The sequence below is a fragment of the Electrophorus electricus genome, chromosome 13 (genome assembly GCF_013358815.1).
Source record: "Electrophorus electricus isolate fEleEle1 chromosome 13, fEleEle1.pri, whole genome shotgun sequence".
In the NCBI taxonomy this organism is placed as follows: Eukaryota; Metazoa; Chordata; class Actinopteri; order Gymnotiformes; family Gymnotidae; genus Electrophorus; species Electrophorus electricus.
The window spans coordinates 21898082-21915497 of record NC_049547.1 but is presented as its reverse complement, the minus strand read 5'-3'; the positions used below and the strand labels follow the sequence as shown (position 1 = coordinate 21915497).

The 17416-nt window shown below is 45.1% G+C and overlaps 2 protein-coding genes across 4 annotated transcripts in view; both read left to right on the top strand.

Annotated features, from left to right (window-relative positions):
- Window positions 1-7223, top strand: part of dlgap2a (discs, large (Drosophila) homolog-associated protein 2a) — a 189248-nt gene extending 182025 nt beyond the window's left edge. The window contains 5 exon segments of the mRNA XM_035532627.1: window positions 1388-1473; window positions 1563-2071; window positions 2702-2793; window positions 5201-5353; window positions 5838-7223. Coding sequence (XP_035388520.1) covers window positions 1388-1473; window positions 1563-2071; window positions 2702-2793; window positions 5201-5353; window positions 5838-6038 — 1041 coding nt within the window. The 3' untranslated portion in view covers window positions 6039-7223.
- Window positions 7224-10425: 3202 nt separating this feature from the next.
- cln8 (CLN8 transmembrane ER and ERGIC protein) lies at window positions 10426-16299 on the top strand. 3 transcript variants are annotated; one of them, XM_027033193.2, is made up of 4 exons: window positions 10426-10481; window positions 12591-12848; window positions 13103-13462; window positions 14333-16299. In XM_027033193.2, the coding sequence occupies exons 2-4, from the start codon at window positions 12672-12674 to the stop codon at window positions 14639-14641; spliced, it is 846 nt and encodes a 281-aa protein (XP_026888994.2). In that variant the 5' UTR covers window positions 10426-10481; window positions 12591-12671; the 3' UTR covers window positions 14642-16299. The 3 variants fall into 3 exon arrangements, with proteins under 3 accessions (XP_026888994.2, XP_026888992.2, XP_026888993.2); XM_027033191.2 differs by lacking the exon at window positions 10426-10481 and adding an exon at window positions 11736-11837; XM_027033192.2 differs by lacking the exon at window positions 10426-10481 and adding an exon at window positions 11754-12108.
- Window positions 16300-17416: the final 1117 nt, after the last annotated feature.

The following is a 17416-nucleotide window of genomic DNA, read 5'->3' as shown; positions in this document are numbered from 1 at the left end:
TTATATAAGAGTAATCCCAGGACTCCAGGAATCCTGCTTATCTTCAGTACAGCCAGTACAGAGCTAGTCTGAGTTTCACGTGCCCACCAAATCATGAAATGAAACCACGGAATGGAACAGCGTGAAAACCTGTGAGCATTTTCAGTTTGATTGCATTTTTATTTGTTGGTTGGTTTATTCATTTAAAGTGATGTATTTATTTAAGCCAGGCTGCTTTGTTCATGACCTGAAACAGAACGAGACATTGATACACCGAGGGTTGCCAGTTCAACTCCCACCACTGCCAGGTTACCACTGTAGGGCCACTGAGCAAAACCCTCAACCCGCAATTACTCAAGTTGCTTTGGATAAAAGTGTCAGCTAAATGCCTTAAGTGTGAATTTGTCCAAAGAACCTTTTAGTTCTGCATTGTATTAATCTATTTTCACCCCCCCAAGTCATATTCTTGAAATTGGTCTCTCTCTCTATCTGTTGCTTTGCCATTCTCGGCCACATGCGAAACCCTAAAACGTGACCTAAAGTGAACTTGTCTGACGGAACCTTCCCTTCAGACGTGTACAAGTCGTGTAAGTCAAACACATTTTTATGTGTCTAGGTGTGAATAAATACATTTCTCAGAAGTCCGTAACGCTAGGTGATAAAGCGTGTAGCCTCACCCAGAGAGTACAGAGTTTTGATCGTAACACACAACAGAACGGACTTAGGCTTCCAACCTAGTAGTTAAGCGTTTAAAACTGACCTGCCCTAGTTGAGTTTACTAGTTATTTCCCTTCTTGGTAACCAAGAAATCTGGAGAGATGAGTGTGAACTCTATTGTTCAAAAGCGAATTAAGATCAGTTCAAATTATGCCAAATCTCAAAGTATTAGTATGTTTGTGTGTGTGTGTGTGTGTTTCATATTGTCTCTGTCTTGCTCATTTTCTCGTCTTTTCTCTGGTTATGTTTTCATAATAAATGGAGTTGTTCTTTGTAGGCCTCCATTACTCCTTCACGCCTTCATAAATCACTGCGCTCTTATTTGCTAAGGTGCGTGTGGCATCGCACTGGTGCGTGTGTGTGTACACAAAGTTGTATTCTTCCCATGGCCCATCTTCTGATGGGTCAGAGCTGGGACCGTTTCTGCCCAGCCTCGGAGAGCACGATTACAGATCTGACCAGTTCTTTGCTCTCCGAGATGCTGGCCGCCTTCCACTGGGTGTTTTCCGTTCGCAACGAGAGGGTGGCGAGCTGGGCTCAGCTACGGCGTTCCGGCATGCCGAGATAACGCGGCTCCGCCGAGGGCCTCTGGTGTCGGATCGGGCGTGACGGAAGTCTTGATGATGTCGTGCCTTGGTGGTCGTGGGCGGAGCCAGCCACCAGCCGTGACGGGGTGTCTGTGTGTCCACAGGTGGAGGCAGCCACGGACTCGGAGTCGGAGAGCAAAGGATCGCGGGAGTATCACTCCGTAGGAGTGCAAGTGGAGGACGACAAGCGGTGAGCTGTCCCTCCGTCTCCGGACGGAGACTTATATGAGTCTCGCTGACATGTGAAGCTGCTATGAGACTCTGTGTGTGTCCTTTAAGCCTGGGCAGGTTCAAACGCTCCAACAGCGTGACGACAGCCGTGCAGGCTGACCTGGAGCCCGAGGTGTTCCCAGCCACAGAGGACAAGGGCCTGCAGTTCGGCGGCGCTTTCCACCACCAACTCCACCACCAACTCCACCACCAACTCCACCAGCAGCGCCACAGCGAGCCCAGCACACCCACCCAGTACGGCGCCGTGCGCACCGTGCGCACGCAGGGGCTCTTCAGCTACCGCGAGGACTACCGCTCTGCCAACGAGCTGCCCAGCCCTCAGCGTGCCACCCCCGAGCCGTGGGCGGAGCCTCCGGACGGCGCCGCCCGCGAGCCCGCCCCCGCCGTGGCCGTCACGGTGACCCCGCCCCAGGGATCCGAGCCGGGCAGGGCGTCGCCGTCCGCACGCAGGGACGGGAGCTGCTTCATGCAGCTCTTGCATGGCCAGAGCAAGAGGATGGAAGGGTGGTGCAAGGAGATGGAGCAGGAGGCAGAGGAGAATGACCTGATGGAGGAGAGTGAGTATGCAGACAGGCAGGCTAAGCGCGGGATGCCGGCCTTGGGCCTTAGTGGACATGATTCGTGTTCTGCACAATGTTATTTTGAACTTGACAACAATGCTGTGCGTGTGTGTCTGCGTGTGTGTGGGTGTGCGTGCGTGTGCGTGCGTGGGTGTGCGGGTGTGCGTGTGTGTGTGCGTGTGTGTGGGTGTGCGTGTGTGTGTGCGTGGGTGTGCGTGTGTGCGTGGGTGTGCGTGTGTGCATGTGTGTGTGGGTGTGTGTGCGTGTGTGTGTGGGTGCGCGGGTGTGTGTGTGCGTGTGTGGGTGTGTGCGTGTGTGCGTGTGTGTGTGTGCGTGTGGGTGTGTGCGTGGGTGTGTGCATGTGGGTGTGTGTGCGTGTGGGTGCGTGCTTGTGGGTGTGTGCGTGTGTGTGGGTGTGCGGGTGTGTGTGCGTGTGTGTGTGGGTGTGCGTGGGTGTGTGTGTGGGTGTGCGGGTGTGTATGCGTGTGGGTGTGTGTGTGTGGGTGTGTGCGTGTGTGTGTGGGTGCGCGGGTGTGTGTGTGTGCGTGTGTGGGTGTGTGCGTGTGTGTGTGGGTGCGCGGGTGTGTGTGTGGGTGTGCGGGTGTGTGTGCGGGTGTGTGTTTTCAGTCCTAGGTAAAATACGGAGTGCAGTGGGCAGTGCTCAACTCCTCATGTCCCAGAAATTCCAGCAGTTTTACTGGCTGTGTCAGCAAAACCTGGTAGGTGGTATATCAGAAATACTTATCTTTCTGTGTTTAGGTGCGTGAGTTTGTGTGTGTGTGTGTGAGAGAGAGAGAGGGCATGAGGAAGACAAAATGTTGTTTTGTTTATTTGTTTTAGACCTCTTTGTACAAAACTCCTTCCAGTGCAGGAGACAGACATTCTCCCAGTATGACTTCATCAGGCTCCAGTGTGTGTGTGTTCTCAGGGTCCCCAGTGTTTAAACCCTGCCCACGTTTCTCCATTCTCTGACTACATTCACAGATACACTCCTTACCCAATCAGAACTGCCCAATAAGAAGTCAATATCAATCCATTTGGCAGTTGAGTGACAGCTGGGAGGAGCTCAGAGGAGCCGGTGCAGTACACGGGTTCTGGTGGTACTGAATACAGTACATGGTTCTAGTGGTACTAAATACAGTACACAGGTCTGGAGGTACTGAATACAGTATACGGGTTCTGGTGGTAGTGAATACAGTACACGGGTTTTGGTGGTACTGAATACAGTACATGGATTCTAGTGGTACTGAATACAGTACACGGGTCTGGAGGTACTGAATACAGTACATGGGTCTGGAGGTACTGAATACAGTACACAGGTTTTGGTGGTACTGAATACAGTACATGGGTTCTAGTGGTACTGAATACAGTACACAGGTTCTAGTGGTACTGAATACAGTACATGGGTCTGGAGGTACTGAATACAGTACACGGGTTCTAGTGGTACTGAATACAGTACACGGGTTCTAGTGGTACTGAATACAGTACATGGGTCTGGAGGTACTGAATACAGTACACGGGTTCTAGTGGTACTGAATACAGTACACGGGTTCTAGTGGTACTGAATACAGTACATGGTTCAGTCATAAAATAAAACAATTTAATTTAATCAGTTGTTTTGACCCTAAGTTTGTTACTGGATGTAGGTGTGTTGTTATTAGGAATACGCAACGATTCCTTTTCACATACTTCAAATGAGGAGGAAATTCCGGAACATGATTCCTACGATTCCTGAAGTAACCTTTCTCCCCTTCCTTAATTTGATATCTAATCATTGCTTGTGTTCACTCGATGAGGGCATAACCCATAATTATTGGAACTGCAACCAGCATAGTCGTCCTAAATGTGTGGGCATTTGTTTTGTATTCAGAAAACAATTTGCAAACAGCATTTGTGAGGAATCGATAGTTTCTGATCCAGGTCACTCAATAGGACAGTGAAAGCTGGCAGGGTACACTCCAGTACAGTCTGTCAGCTGACTCCAGGACAGTCTGTCAGCTGACTCCAGTACAGTCTGTCAGCTCACTTAAGACGTCAGCTGATTTGAGATTGTATCAGCATGGAGTCAGCAGTGGTGAATTAAAACTTCCACTTGACTGGACAATGTAAACTACATGGCATATAAATAAGTGTCTCTACAGAGTAGGTGCAAAAATGAAGTGTGCAGGTGGTGTGATATAACAGACAGAAGACAGAGGACGGGAGGGAGGTGTGGGTTTGAGAAGAAGAAGGGTTTCCCGTGGAGCTGCAAGAAGCGACGTGCCCAGAGCTAAGGGGTCTAGACCTTCTCACCACGTGTTGGAAATGTCACTGTTAGCTTGGTGAACTGCTTAAATTGTTTAATAGCAGAAACACTTGGCTATCGTGACATTTCCACGGATGCTTTCAGACCTCACAGAAGCGTTTAATCTTCCTTGTGGCACTGAGAAAGTGTGGGAGGAACACAGCAAACTTCTGAGCAGGCATTTGAGCAGGGCAGCTTTTTTCTCCCTGCCAGTCTTGAGCGTTAAGTGGTCATGTGTTGACATCATGCAATCTTTATGGGAGTGGTAGAGTTTAAAAATTAAGCTCTCTCTCTCTCTCTCTCTCTCTCTCTCTCTCTCTCTCTCTCTCTCTCTCTCTCTCTCTCTCTCTCTCTCTCTCTCATATTGAGAAAATATGGACCTTTCCTGAATTTGCCTCTGGAGCTGATTTGGATGCAGAAGTAGCTGTACTTATTTATATGAAATATATATATATATAAATCAGAAAAACCAGCTTCATTGACCAGTATTTCATTATTCAATGTGACCTCCCCCAGAGGAGGATGTGCCCCCCCTCTGAGTTTTGGTTCCTCTCCAGGTTTCTTTCTCGTGCTCTAGGGAGTTTTTCCACACCACTGTCATCCTTGGCTTGTTCACTGGGGGCTTGGACTCGGACATTTGTAAAGCTGCTTTGTGACAGCTGTTGTAAAAAGTGCCATATATATATATATATATATATATATATATATATATATATATATATATATATATATATATATATATATGCATTTGAGTTTCCATATACATATGCAGTGAGGTGTAGCAAGGAAATACACAACAATGTCTAACAGCACACTATATCTGCTCACTGCTGCCCCTACAGGATCCAAGTGCCATGCCACGGCCCACCTCTCAGGACCTGGCTGGGTTCTGGGACTTGCTGCAACTCTCCATCGACGACGTCACCTCAAAGTTTGATGAACTGCAGAAGATCAAGAGTAACAATTGGAGGCTCCTCGACAGCCCCGTGAAGAAGGCAAGTTCTTATTGGCAAGTGGGTCTGTACATGCCAATAGTCAAATTTGTCTACGGTACCGTGTCCCGTAGACACATCGGGGGTCGTTTAACAGGGGAAATGTGCTGTATGTTGCAGCTGACTCACTGAATAATTCACTTGACCTCATTTTAAAAGTCAGAAATCAATCATCTTTAGTCAGCCAAATTATGTTTTCTGAATCCCACTGTAAATGTTCATTTAAAAGAGATTCTTTTATTATGGAAGATTTCTGTCCATTGAAGTGTTTTATGTCATTCAAGTTGGATATTCAGGGGCATGCTGTGGGATAAAGACAACAATAATCCAGTGATTATTTAGTGGTAAATGGTCCTTTCATCAGTAGGTCAGAGTAAGGTTATGGAATTATGAGAATATTAGTCAAGCAGCTTCACTTCAATTCATTTTTTAGTGTAATTAAATTTATGTGTGTGTGTGTGTGTGTGTGTGTGCGTGCGTATCTCAGCTCCCGCCTCCTGTGCCAAGGAAGACTCTCCGTAAAAGTGTGACACAGGAAAAGTCTCTAGACCTGCCTGACCGTCACAGGCAGGAAGCTCGGAGGCGTCTCCTGGCCGCCAAGCGGGCGGCTTCCTTCCGGCAGAACTCGGCCACGGAGCGGGCGGACAGCATCGAGATCTACATCCCTGAGGCACAGACGAGACTGTGACAGAGCCCAGGACCCGGGAAACCAGCTCCACCATCGCTGTCTCCATCCTAGCCCCTCCACCTTCAGCCAGCGAACGCCCTGCAAAGCCAAAACCGGACGGCGCTCTGGGGGTCATCGCGTGCCCCTTGGCTGACAGAGCCAACCAACATCTCCTTCTGTCTGAAATGTCTCGAAGACCAAGGAAGTGCCGCTCGTGAGGCTGGAATAACAACATAATAAAGTTATGACAGGTCTAAACAGCAACCAAAATAAATTGAGGTCGTTCATGTGAACATAAATCTCCCGAAAGCAAGTTCGAGATTGACATGTTGAAGTATTAGTACCCCAACAAATTTTATACTGTTGTTGTAGAGAAACTAAATAAGTTGTCTAGTAAACCAAGACGTACGCTGACAAGCTTACATCTTGAAAACTTTATCAACCTAGCCTTACAATTTATCACTAAAATGGTGTTATTTAGTACGTTATATAAGTAGTGTAAACAGAATTTGCCTATACTGCTCACCAGAGGCAAGTGTGTGGTGGCTAATCAGAGAAGCGGCTTGAGGCCTCGGTGCTTTTTTAGATTTTCCACATCATCAAAGTGCTATTACCAACACTGGGACCTGAAACCAGCATCAGGTAACACGAGGGGTTCAACTTCTTTCTTTGTTTTGTTTCTGAAAGGATGGAGGTCTAAAAAATAATTAATTGCTTTTTTATGTTTGGAAGTTTCATGTTTCCACTCACCGCCCCCCCCACCCCCATATCTCTCTCTCTCTCTCATTTTTTCTCTCTTTCCCTTTCTCTGAGTTCGTGTAAAGTGCCAATGTTACAATACCTCAGACGTGTATGTTGGACTGCATCTACAGGTCAAAGGGCAACGTCCAGTTATGAGTCATTACATGAATATTTGTAGGTAACTGAAGAACAAGGGAGCCCTTATTCCCAGAAAGTCAAACGTGCCGCTCTAAAGGTGAAGACATCGAGAATTACTAGTCAGAGCTTATCATCTTACTACAAGAAATCAAATATACATTGAACAACAACATTACACCTGCACCATGTAATATGGCTTGTGCCAATTTTCTTATTTACGCTTTCATAATCCATTCCATTGAACTGGTTTATATCTCATTTTATGGTAGATATTTGGGGATGGATTTGCTTAGATCTTTAAAATCAATCAAAATGTAAAAAAGGTTACAAAAAAAAAAAATGCATTTTTGCACTTACTTCTTCTAAATATACTCCTGTATGTATTTCCAAAGGAAATGTACTTACTGACATTCACAAAAGGTATTGTTGCAGTTGAATTGCAAGAATACGTAAGGGTGACGATATGAGTTCTGCACCATTTATTCCTACACAGCCACCTGCCAGTCAGACGCTTGCTGGAGGGTCTCTGAGCCCCAAACAGATAACGGTCACATGGATCCCCTTTTCCATCTTTATTTGGGCCACTTCCAGCTAACTGTACTGACAGAGGCTGACCCCAGCAGCCAGTCGGTAGACTCGGCAAGATCAAGGAAAAACTGATCTGAAGTCAGCGTTTTCCCCCATAATCTAAGCGGAAACCAAATAGTAGTTTTGTAGTTTGAATGCTTTATCCTGCGTTCGAACTAGCACTGACCACGCCGTGGCCATGAGTGAATGAGTAATCGTTACGCTTGTTTTGAGGGTAGGTGGTATGTTCCAGTGTGCGTCTGTGTTTGGTTAGCAGCAAGGCATGGACAGTCCCAGATTTCTTTCCCATATCGTCTGTACTTCTTGTTTGTGTAGCACCCGGTGTAACTGATCAAGCCAGAATCAAGAATCTCACCCAGGGTTGTTTTCATTTACTTGTGCCCTTTCTCAGGGCCATGACCTTTCACGGGGGGCTCCGTTGTCCACAGCCTGTCTCTGTGGCTCAAAGAACAGCAGACGAGCAGATGTAAACGGCACCGGCATGGCGTGCAAACACCACGCGCTGACCTGCCCTTAATCGGCTGTCGGACAGGTCCTGGGTCTCACCGGCGCAGTTGGGGAATGCTGGGAAATTGCTCATATTTTGAGAACACAAAAGGCTACAGCCTCTGTAAACTGTGCCATGGTGTTGTGATGTGCTCTGCAGAAGGGCCGTTTCTGTTTCAGAAGTGGAAACAAAACTAAATTTCCATTTCAGTCCTGCTCATTCCGTTCGATATTTTTACTGCAGTGTAAGTCCTTTCCCTTCTTGTGTTAATCTGTGGGTTTTTAGTTTACGAAAATGGCAACACCGCTCAGGATTGAGCGTGCTCACTTCTGCGTGGCCTGCTTTGCTCTGAGAGAGACAGGAAGTCTTAATGTGTCTCGCTGTGGACAGGGTTCCAGACCTGCCTTTTGAAAGCCTCTTGGGGCCAGAGCGCTTTTAGGGCACGTCACCACCTGCTGGAGCACTGTGGGAGTGTTTTCAGCTGACGACTCTGACGAGGACATGGCAGGAGCGATCCTGTAATCAATAACAGAAACAGTCTCCACAAATTGGCCTTTGCTAAGTAATTTAATGGTGAGACAGCGTGCTTTCTGAAATGTTGCAGAATTCTCTCAGTCCCATAACTAGTTACCACTCTGAAAAACGTACGGTTCTTTCAGAAGGTGAAAGAGCAGGTCAGGGTGCCAAACACAACCTTCCCCACCTCTCTACCTTTGGGACAGGCTTCTGGACACTAATTAGGCCTCGTTGTGAATCTCCATCGGCAGGGTAAACCAGCGCTGAGGAACGTCCCTGCAAGTACCAAACCTAGATTAATTTTTATCTAACGTTCATAGTACATATAAGGTTATGATTGGACACCCAAGCCTTGTAGTCTGGACAGGTGTTATACTTAGTTGTAATACAAAAACGAAGCAACACTATGTCCAAAATATGTGTGCCAAAAATGGTTCCTGTAATATTGTCTAAGTGCAGAACAAACTTAGGTTTATAATGATGGGAATTCTTTGCTTTCTTAGTGGACAGTATCTTTGTTTTGTTCTCGCTCTTTCTTTCTTTAACGCGTTTTCATAACTACATGTATTTATTTATAATTCACTGTGCTGCGTTTGATCCAGAAGCTCCAGGCGGTGAAGGTCTAGAATGCTGCTCAGATCTAGTTCTGAAAGTGCATCAGTGTGCTCCACAGGAACCAAGAGGAGTGATCAGGGAAGAGATCTGAGGAGTGATCAGAGGGGTGATCAGAGGGGTGAGCTGAGGGGTGATCAGAGGAGTGATCAGAGGGGTGAGCTGAGGGGTGATTGGAGGAGTGCAGATAGCAGTGATCAGGGGAGAGATCAGAGGGGTGAGTTGAGGGGTGATCGGAGGAGTGCTCCGTGGGCCACTCTACTCACTCCTGTGTCTTGAGTCAAGAAACTGCTGTCTGCCGCACAAGTAAATTAAACCAGTAGTCAGAAATGATGAGCAAAGTTAGCCTTTACACATGCTCTCTCATCACAATGGGCTGGAACTGAGTTTTGAGTCAAATGCCACACTGTAATATTCGCCTGCTTCTGCCAGATCGATGTGTGCAGGGTGCCACTCCGTCATTACAGTAGGACTACGCACATGAACCCTGCATTCCCTCTCACCTCAGAACATGTGTGTACCAGCTGCGCTGCATGAGGTGCGTTTACCATCGCAGGCTCCCTTCTGCCAAGCCACAAGCTTTTCAGTCCGGTGGTCTCCTGGCCCCTCACAACCCGCCACCTTCCAGATTTATGTCTGATTTTGCCATCCAGTGGAGTCAAGGCTGAGATGAGCTAAAGTCTCAGAATATGAAAGAACATCTAAAAAGAAAATAAATATAATGAAGGTTAATATATTAAAATGTAGTTGTTTAGCTAAAAATATTTTTAATTTATTATACTGTATAGGCTATCATATCAATATTAAGGATGAATATAATACCAAATATTCATTATTTGTACAGAAATATATATATATAGATATATAAATATATAAATGAAACTTCATTGAAACAAAACTATTTTCTTCTGTTCCTCATGGTTTAGTTTCTTATTTTGTTGCCTGGGTTGTTTTGATACACTGTTATGATGGCATGCAAGGTACTGATACTGAATACTGATACTGAATGTTTGCTTCCTTTCTCTTTGTATTACATTGCTGAATGTTGTATGTTGATTTCTTTATTTACATTTTATCGCACTAATGTATTTATCTACTTATTCAAGTGTTTCGTTTGTATTTAAAATATGGTTTGGAGACATTTACAGCATTCTGATACTTTTGAGATTTTTTTTCCATGTGATGTTTATTTACTTCGTTGGTCATCAAATGTAAATATTTCTGCCATTAAATTTTTTGGAAGAAAACATTTGTATATTATTTTGAGTAAACGTGGTCATGTCTCTTATAACAAAAGTGGGCAGGAGTCTCACCCAGTGACCAAACCGAAGTCATACGGAGACACAGCTCGGGTGGAGCGGCCTGCGTCTTCTCCAATACGCGTAAGGAACACCTTTTAGATTAGATTACAATAAGTGTCGATTAGATTTAAAATAAGTTCGATTATATTAAAAATAATTATCGATTAGATTAAAATAAGTGTAGAATAGATTATAATAAATGTCGATTGGATTAAAATAAGTGTCGATTATATTAAAATAAATGTAGATTAGTGGCCACGGCAACACGCTGTTAAATGAACCTACCATCTAAACCAGAACATCGTGGATGTGGAAAAACTAACTTAAAATTTGAACTAATGTTGAGACTCAAATGATTGATTACAGTGAGAATTTATGTCAATTTGTGAAGAATGATTAGACTTCGTTGAAACATTTCGATGACTTTTTCCCCGCTAATATTGCGTTTCAGAGCAGTCGTTCTTTTACATAAGTCAAGCTTGGGGTGCGCGTCTACATACGGCCTTACGGTAGCCAGTGAGACGCCGTTGGTGGGAGAAGCTGATCGCACTTTTTTTTACTGCTGTCTGTGCAAATCTATAAGAAATGTGTTAATTAATTCTAGGGGTTATTTAAACATATCTTACTAAGGTATAATGCACCAAAGGAAAATGAGTCAAAACTTATGTAGAAGAGAAAAATATTTACATTTGTTGAAAAATCAAACTTTCCCGTTAATCTATTTCTTTTCGGTTAAATCCACTTTTTATAGAGAACTTTCTTGTCTACGAATGATAAGATTTTCAATTCCATTACCCTTAATTCCAGCAGTAAAACACTTCAAAGTAAAATCATGAGTATATAACAAAATGTTCTTCGAGAATTTAGTGAAGTGGTCTGATACCAACTGTCTTATTTTATAGTTTGTCCTGTTGCATATGTGGAACAGAACACATTTTACAGGAGTTTGGCGTCCCAGTGCTGAAATGTCATATGCTGTCATGGTGAATAGGTTATCCAAGAATATAGTGGAGGGAGTTTATAAATATTTTATTTGTTTTATGGAATTTTAAAATATACCGTAGTGAACCGATTAGCCATTTGCACAATTGTGCTATGTAATTTCTCCATTTTCACAGTAAAAACAAGAAAATCTTATCCCGAGTAGCTAAGAAAGTGATCTTTATAAATATAGTGGATTTAACTGGAACGGGATTTCACAGGAAAAGTTTGAAATTCCAACAAATGTAAGACTTTAATCTTCCACATGTTTTAACATCGATAGTTTTGGTACCTTAGGCGTCAGTACGTGTTTAAGCCAAACCCAGCTACCATATGAGATGTAGCGCACACTCAACCGAGGTTACGCGACGCGCAGCTGGCTCTTTGAACCGGCGGTTCTGGACTCAGTACTCGGAGTATGTCGGGCCGAATGCGTTCGGTTTGGTTCAGTCCAAGGTTTGTTAGCCCCGCTCTCTGGAGGACCCTCAGCTAGTTAAGCGGATGTTGGGCTGCAGATAAACTTCGGCTTGTCAGCGTTGAGCACTGGGCTCGTCCTACCGCTGTTGTAGCTAGATAACGTTGGCGGTTTGAGCCCTGTGGTAACTTGCGGTTAACGCTAGCTGGCTGTTGGTCAAAGGCCAGTGACAAGACAGTCGGTTTTGTAGCGTTAGTTTAAACACGGAACCTGAACGCAAACCAGTGAACCTCTGAGTGACGGCGAGCTTTTGTAAGGATGCTAGCTGGAATTACTGTGCGCTAACGCTACGGCTCAGACTAAAGCTACGGCTAAAGCTAGCGCTACGGCTCAGACTAAAGCTACGGCTAAAGCTAGCGCTACGGCTCAGACTAAAGCTACGGCTAAAGCTAGCGCTACGGCTCAGACTAAAGCTACGGCTAAAGCTAGCGCTACGGCTCAGACTAAAGCTACGGCTCAGACTAAAGCTACGGCTAAAGCTAGCGCTACGGCTCAGACTAAAGCTACGGCTAAAGCTAGCGCTACGGCTCAGACTAAAGCTACGGCTAAAGCTAACGCTACGGCTCAGACTAAAGCTACGGCTCAGACTAAAGCTACGGCTAAAGCTAGCGCTACGGCTCAGACTAAAGCTACGGCTAACGCTAAAGCTAGCGCTCAGGCTAGCTGTCGCGCTTGTGTTTCGGTAACTTCAGAATGCCCGTGCTGTGTTTTTTTAACAGTCTCCTCCACTTTAGGCGGCTGGTGTATAATCTACGGCCCTAGCCTCGCCGAGCTCTGAGGGAAGCTCCAGGTTGTGAGCTGGTGAGCACGCAGCCATGGTGTCCACCCCGCCGTGTGTCGGCGTCCTCTGTGACCTGGACTTCTCCTCCGCCGGCCTGCGGATGCAGGTGGTCGGCCTGGGCTTCCTCTTCTACAGCTTCGTCTTCCTCACCGCCCACGGCCTCTCGGCCGCCCTGTGTGCAACCTACCGCGGCCTGCCCGCCAAAGAAAAGGTGCCCCAACCTTGTGGACCTTGAGCGCTTAGATGCCGTACGGGTTGTTTTTCCTGCTCAAACACAGACCTAATTTAACTGTAATGTGGTGATTGGAGTGTGGTGTGTAGGCACAGACATTACACTGATGCATAACATTACTAACCACGTTTAGTCACGCATCACCTCTGTTAAATACTCTACTAGTGTAGCCCTTTAAGGCTGCTGTCCTGACCATGAAAAGTCATAATGAGGTGGTGTCGTATGCCGTGCAGGTGTTTTGGGACCTGGCCGTCACACGGGCACTGTTCGGCGTGCAGGGCACGGCGGCAGGCATCGGGGCGCTCACCGAGGACGGCGCCTTGTTTGCGGACAAGATGCGCGGACAGGCAGGCTGGTCGTGGTTCACCGTGCTGACCGCCCTGGGCTTCTTCCTGTTCGAGAACATGGCTCTGCATTGCTCCGGCCTGGTCTTTGGATCGCTTGACCTGACCCTGGCCCTCCACCACGCCTACGCCCTGGTCGGCTACACCTGGGCAGCGGGCAGCGTCACGCTAGGTCACTTCCTGCCCGTGTTCACCCTGTTGTTGGAGATGAGCACACCGTTCACCTGCGTGTCTTGGGTGATGCTCAAGGTGAGAGAGTGATGTGTTGGGCGTGGCTTGAACTCCAACAGTCTGCAGCAATTTTGAGCTTTTCTAAATTTGCCTTATGGGCAGACCAGGAAAGAGCCAACTATGTCGCATTTCTGTGTTTTGTTGTTTGTATGTTTGCTTGTTTTTTTATGAATTGAGTTAATTTTGAGTTGATGAAACTGTTTGCTTTGGAAATTTTAGTTTTTTATGTTCCGTGTCACTGTGAGGAGAAGTGTATTGTAAACAGGAATACAGGACTGTGTCTGTCTGTGATGGGCTCAGAAAAAGTACGAGACCAAAAGGACCTGGAAATGTGGGCTTTTGTTTTTTTTCTTTTTTTTTTTTGTCCCTCGTGATAGTTTGAAAAGTTTTCTGTTTCTGTTTTATGAAATTAGAGGTTTCTGTTCCCTTGTTAAAGATGAAGCTTTTGCATGTAAAGTGGCCAAACAAGCTCATCAGTAATGCGTTGCTCTTAGAAAGAGGAACTTATTCTGCCATCACTGTCTCACCAAGGTTAAGAATAGTGCAGTACTGTGAACGTTTTTAACTTTTGAAAGAAACACTTCTGAAAACTGTCATTTGCATCTCATTGCCAGTTTGCACGCTTCCTATAATTAAATGGTGATCTAGTTATCAGTCAAGGTTCACTGGCCATAAGATAAAGACTTTCATTGCATTAAGTCACAGCAAAATTAGTTTGTTTTGAATTGATTATGCGTTTTTTGGTCCCTGTGTTAGCTCTGGTGTCTGTATCTTAATTTAACTTGAAATTGAATGTTACTTTTTACATCTTGATTAACTTTACCGTTCATTTGTTTTTGTTTTTTTTTCTTTCCTGACTCACTTCCTGCCTCCGTACCCTGGACCTAGGCCGGCTGGTCACGGACTCTGCTCTGGAAGGCCAATCAGTGGGTGATGATTCACATGTTCCACTGCAGAATGGTTATTTCCTACTACATGTGGTGGGTGTGCTGGAGCTACTGGGAGGAGATGAAGACACACGTGGCCCTGGTCCCCAGGCTGGTCTTCCTCACGGGTCTGACCCTCCTCACCCTCGTCTTCAACCCCGTTTGGACACACAAGAAGACCATGCAGCTGCTCAACCCGGTGGACTGGAACTTCGGAGATAAGCCGCCTCCCGAGAATGGGCCCCAGCAAAAGAAGCCTCACTCCAGCTGATCAGAGCAGACACCCGTGGGCTGATGGGAAATGGTGTCTCTTCTTAAGCCTGGAGGTGTCTGATTGGGATAAGGGCTGATGGTACAGTTCTTATTGATTGTTTGTTACTTCAGAGCTCTGTGGTCAAACTTATTTTTTATGCTGGATCTTGAGAGAGAGATATTTTTGTATTAAGCTTCTGGAAGCAGGTTACTAAGCGACGCCATACTAATGCAAAGAGTAATGCGTGTTTTTCAAGTAAGGCAATCTTGCTAAATAAATATAAACCAAATGTCAGTGAATTTCCAACTACAGAACCAAAATCTGAGTTTTCCGCTTAGGGTTTTTGATGAGCAGTTTTGTCCCGATGTTTGGTGTATATGTAACTTATTGTATTTAGCAGTTAGTCCAATGGTTTATCGGGTCTTGTGCTCTACTGTCAAATCTTATTACGGGTGAACAGACCATTTGGGTCAACAACCACAGTGCAGATCACCTGTCTGCAAGAGAGTCTTTGCACTGCAAGCTGTTGGCAAGCGAGGGAGAACGGAAGAGCTATCTTTCTCTCACCTTGCCTGTCGAGTTCAGAGTTCTCAAGCTTACCATTTTTTATTTATAGCATTTAAAATTCAAATGTTCTCTTGATGTTGCCTGTCTGCTGGCAACAACAGATTATATGAAGTCTAAGATACACACCAGTGTGTCTATAAAACTGCCACGTAGTAATTAAATAGGAAAGACATTTTTCTCTGGGATTAATTAAAGTGGACCGCAAGTTTGCGCTGGTTGACCTTCATTTAAGCAGCGCTCTGCTTTTTGCAGTGTTTTATGGTGTAATAGGTGGTAAGAGGTGTTTCAGACTTTATGATTTGTTTGCTGAATGGACATTTATTTCGTCCTATTTATATCCATGGATGAACTTCACTAACAGCCTGATCGTGTCATTCTCCAACCCATTAAAGTTTTGGTGTTTTGGCACCAGCTCAGTGGAGCGCTGTGCTTTTTAAGATACGGCACTTTGAGAGGATGTTTGGTTCAGCTTATTACGAGTGGCAGTGGAACGTCTAACTTGATTTAATTACAAGACCTCACGAAACCTGTGACAGAGCCCAGCCTGTCTAGCTGTTCAGCATTCTTCATTCATTTTGAAAAGTACTTTTTTTTTTTTTTCTAATTAAACCAGGCCCTGCTCAGACTCGAGGTCAGTGAGTTCATGAGAAGAGCCGAGAGGATGTATTCTGAATGATTACAACTATTACCACTGTTTAGTGGTAATAGTCAATACTCAATACTCATCATTACTGTTACATTATAGCTCTCATACGTTTGCCTTGCTAGCGTCCTGTGACGTAACAAAATGGCGCAGTGTTTTTTTTTCTTTCTTCTTAGCTGTTGCATTGGCATGTAGCGGGTTCCTACTCGTAAACCATAAATACCGTGCTTCCAGGTATCATGGAAGGAAATGTGTGCCTCCCTGCTTGTAGCGAGCCTGGGGGGGGTGCATTCCTCTTCCACAAGTTGCATTATTCCCCCCCCCCAAAAAAAAAACAAAAACAAAACAAAACCTTTCCTGTTTACCTTAGTTTCAGTTCTGCCCAAGACATACTGTTGTAAAATGGTTTTTCCACTGTGTTGTGTTAAAATAAGCAGAATGCCTAATAAAAACTAAATGGAACGCATGCGAGCTCCATCCCTTCTGTTCTGACGCTTAGGAAAGACCTCGTTAAAGGTTTGCGGTGAGCACGTGAGACACTTCAGACAGACGCGTCAAGGTGATCACAACAGCTCGCTTTGTTGAGTACATCCTAGTGCCTCCTGAACTTTGCCTGTCTGTAATTATTTAGCCTTTGTTCCTGGTCAGAAGGGAGGGGTGGTGTCATCTCAATGGTTCACTCTATCCACAAGACCACAGAGTGGGAAGTTATAAAGGGAAAAGGAACGGAATGCTATGACTGTTGGGAAGTCAACGTGGTCACACGTGTGGAATTCCCAGAAAATGAGTATGAGTGGTCTCAGCTCTGAGGTGACATTTGACCTTGGTGAGGCCCTATTAGTCTGTAGACCAGTGGCACTCAGATCTGAAGCTGATATCCATGTTTGGTCTTGGACTTTGTAATCATTTGTAGTTGATTAAGTGATTATTGGTATATTTTGCCACTTTGACGTCACTCCTGACTCCCAGGAAAACGGAACCTGTAGGATCTGCACACTGAGGATTGATTTGAATTCTTATGCTGTAAACTAAAGCGAGGGAAGCAGAGTTAAACCCGGCCATGTACAAAAAGTGTATTTATGTCCGTTTGCTCTTTTAAATTAAATGTTAATTTTAAAGGGCAAGTTCGCTGAGTAGTTGGGGCAAAACCTTGAAATAGACATCTTGATTCTGTTATACCCTGTACCTTCCTACACCCTACCCTTACGACCACCAGAGGGCAATAATGTACTGTACAGAAGTTCAGACCGACTGTCATTACGCCTACAGCCCATATACACTCGTTTTCATGATTATCTTTTAACAATTATCTAGATGTTTTGTGATAGCATACATTTTCCGTGTCTCAGAAAGAGTGATGCCTTTTTCCCAACATTTTTTATTATTATTTTTCATCTTTTGGATGTAACTTTGCCTTCAGGTCCTGAAATCCCTCCATACCAGTTCGGAGGGCGTAATTGCGACATGGTGTGGGCTCGGTTGCTTTGGGTCGGGGGACGGGCGGCATGACAAACCTGGTTGGTGATTTTGTACAATGAACATCCTGAAACAGGTGAATAAATATACATAAACCACAAAACATA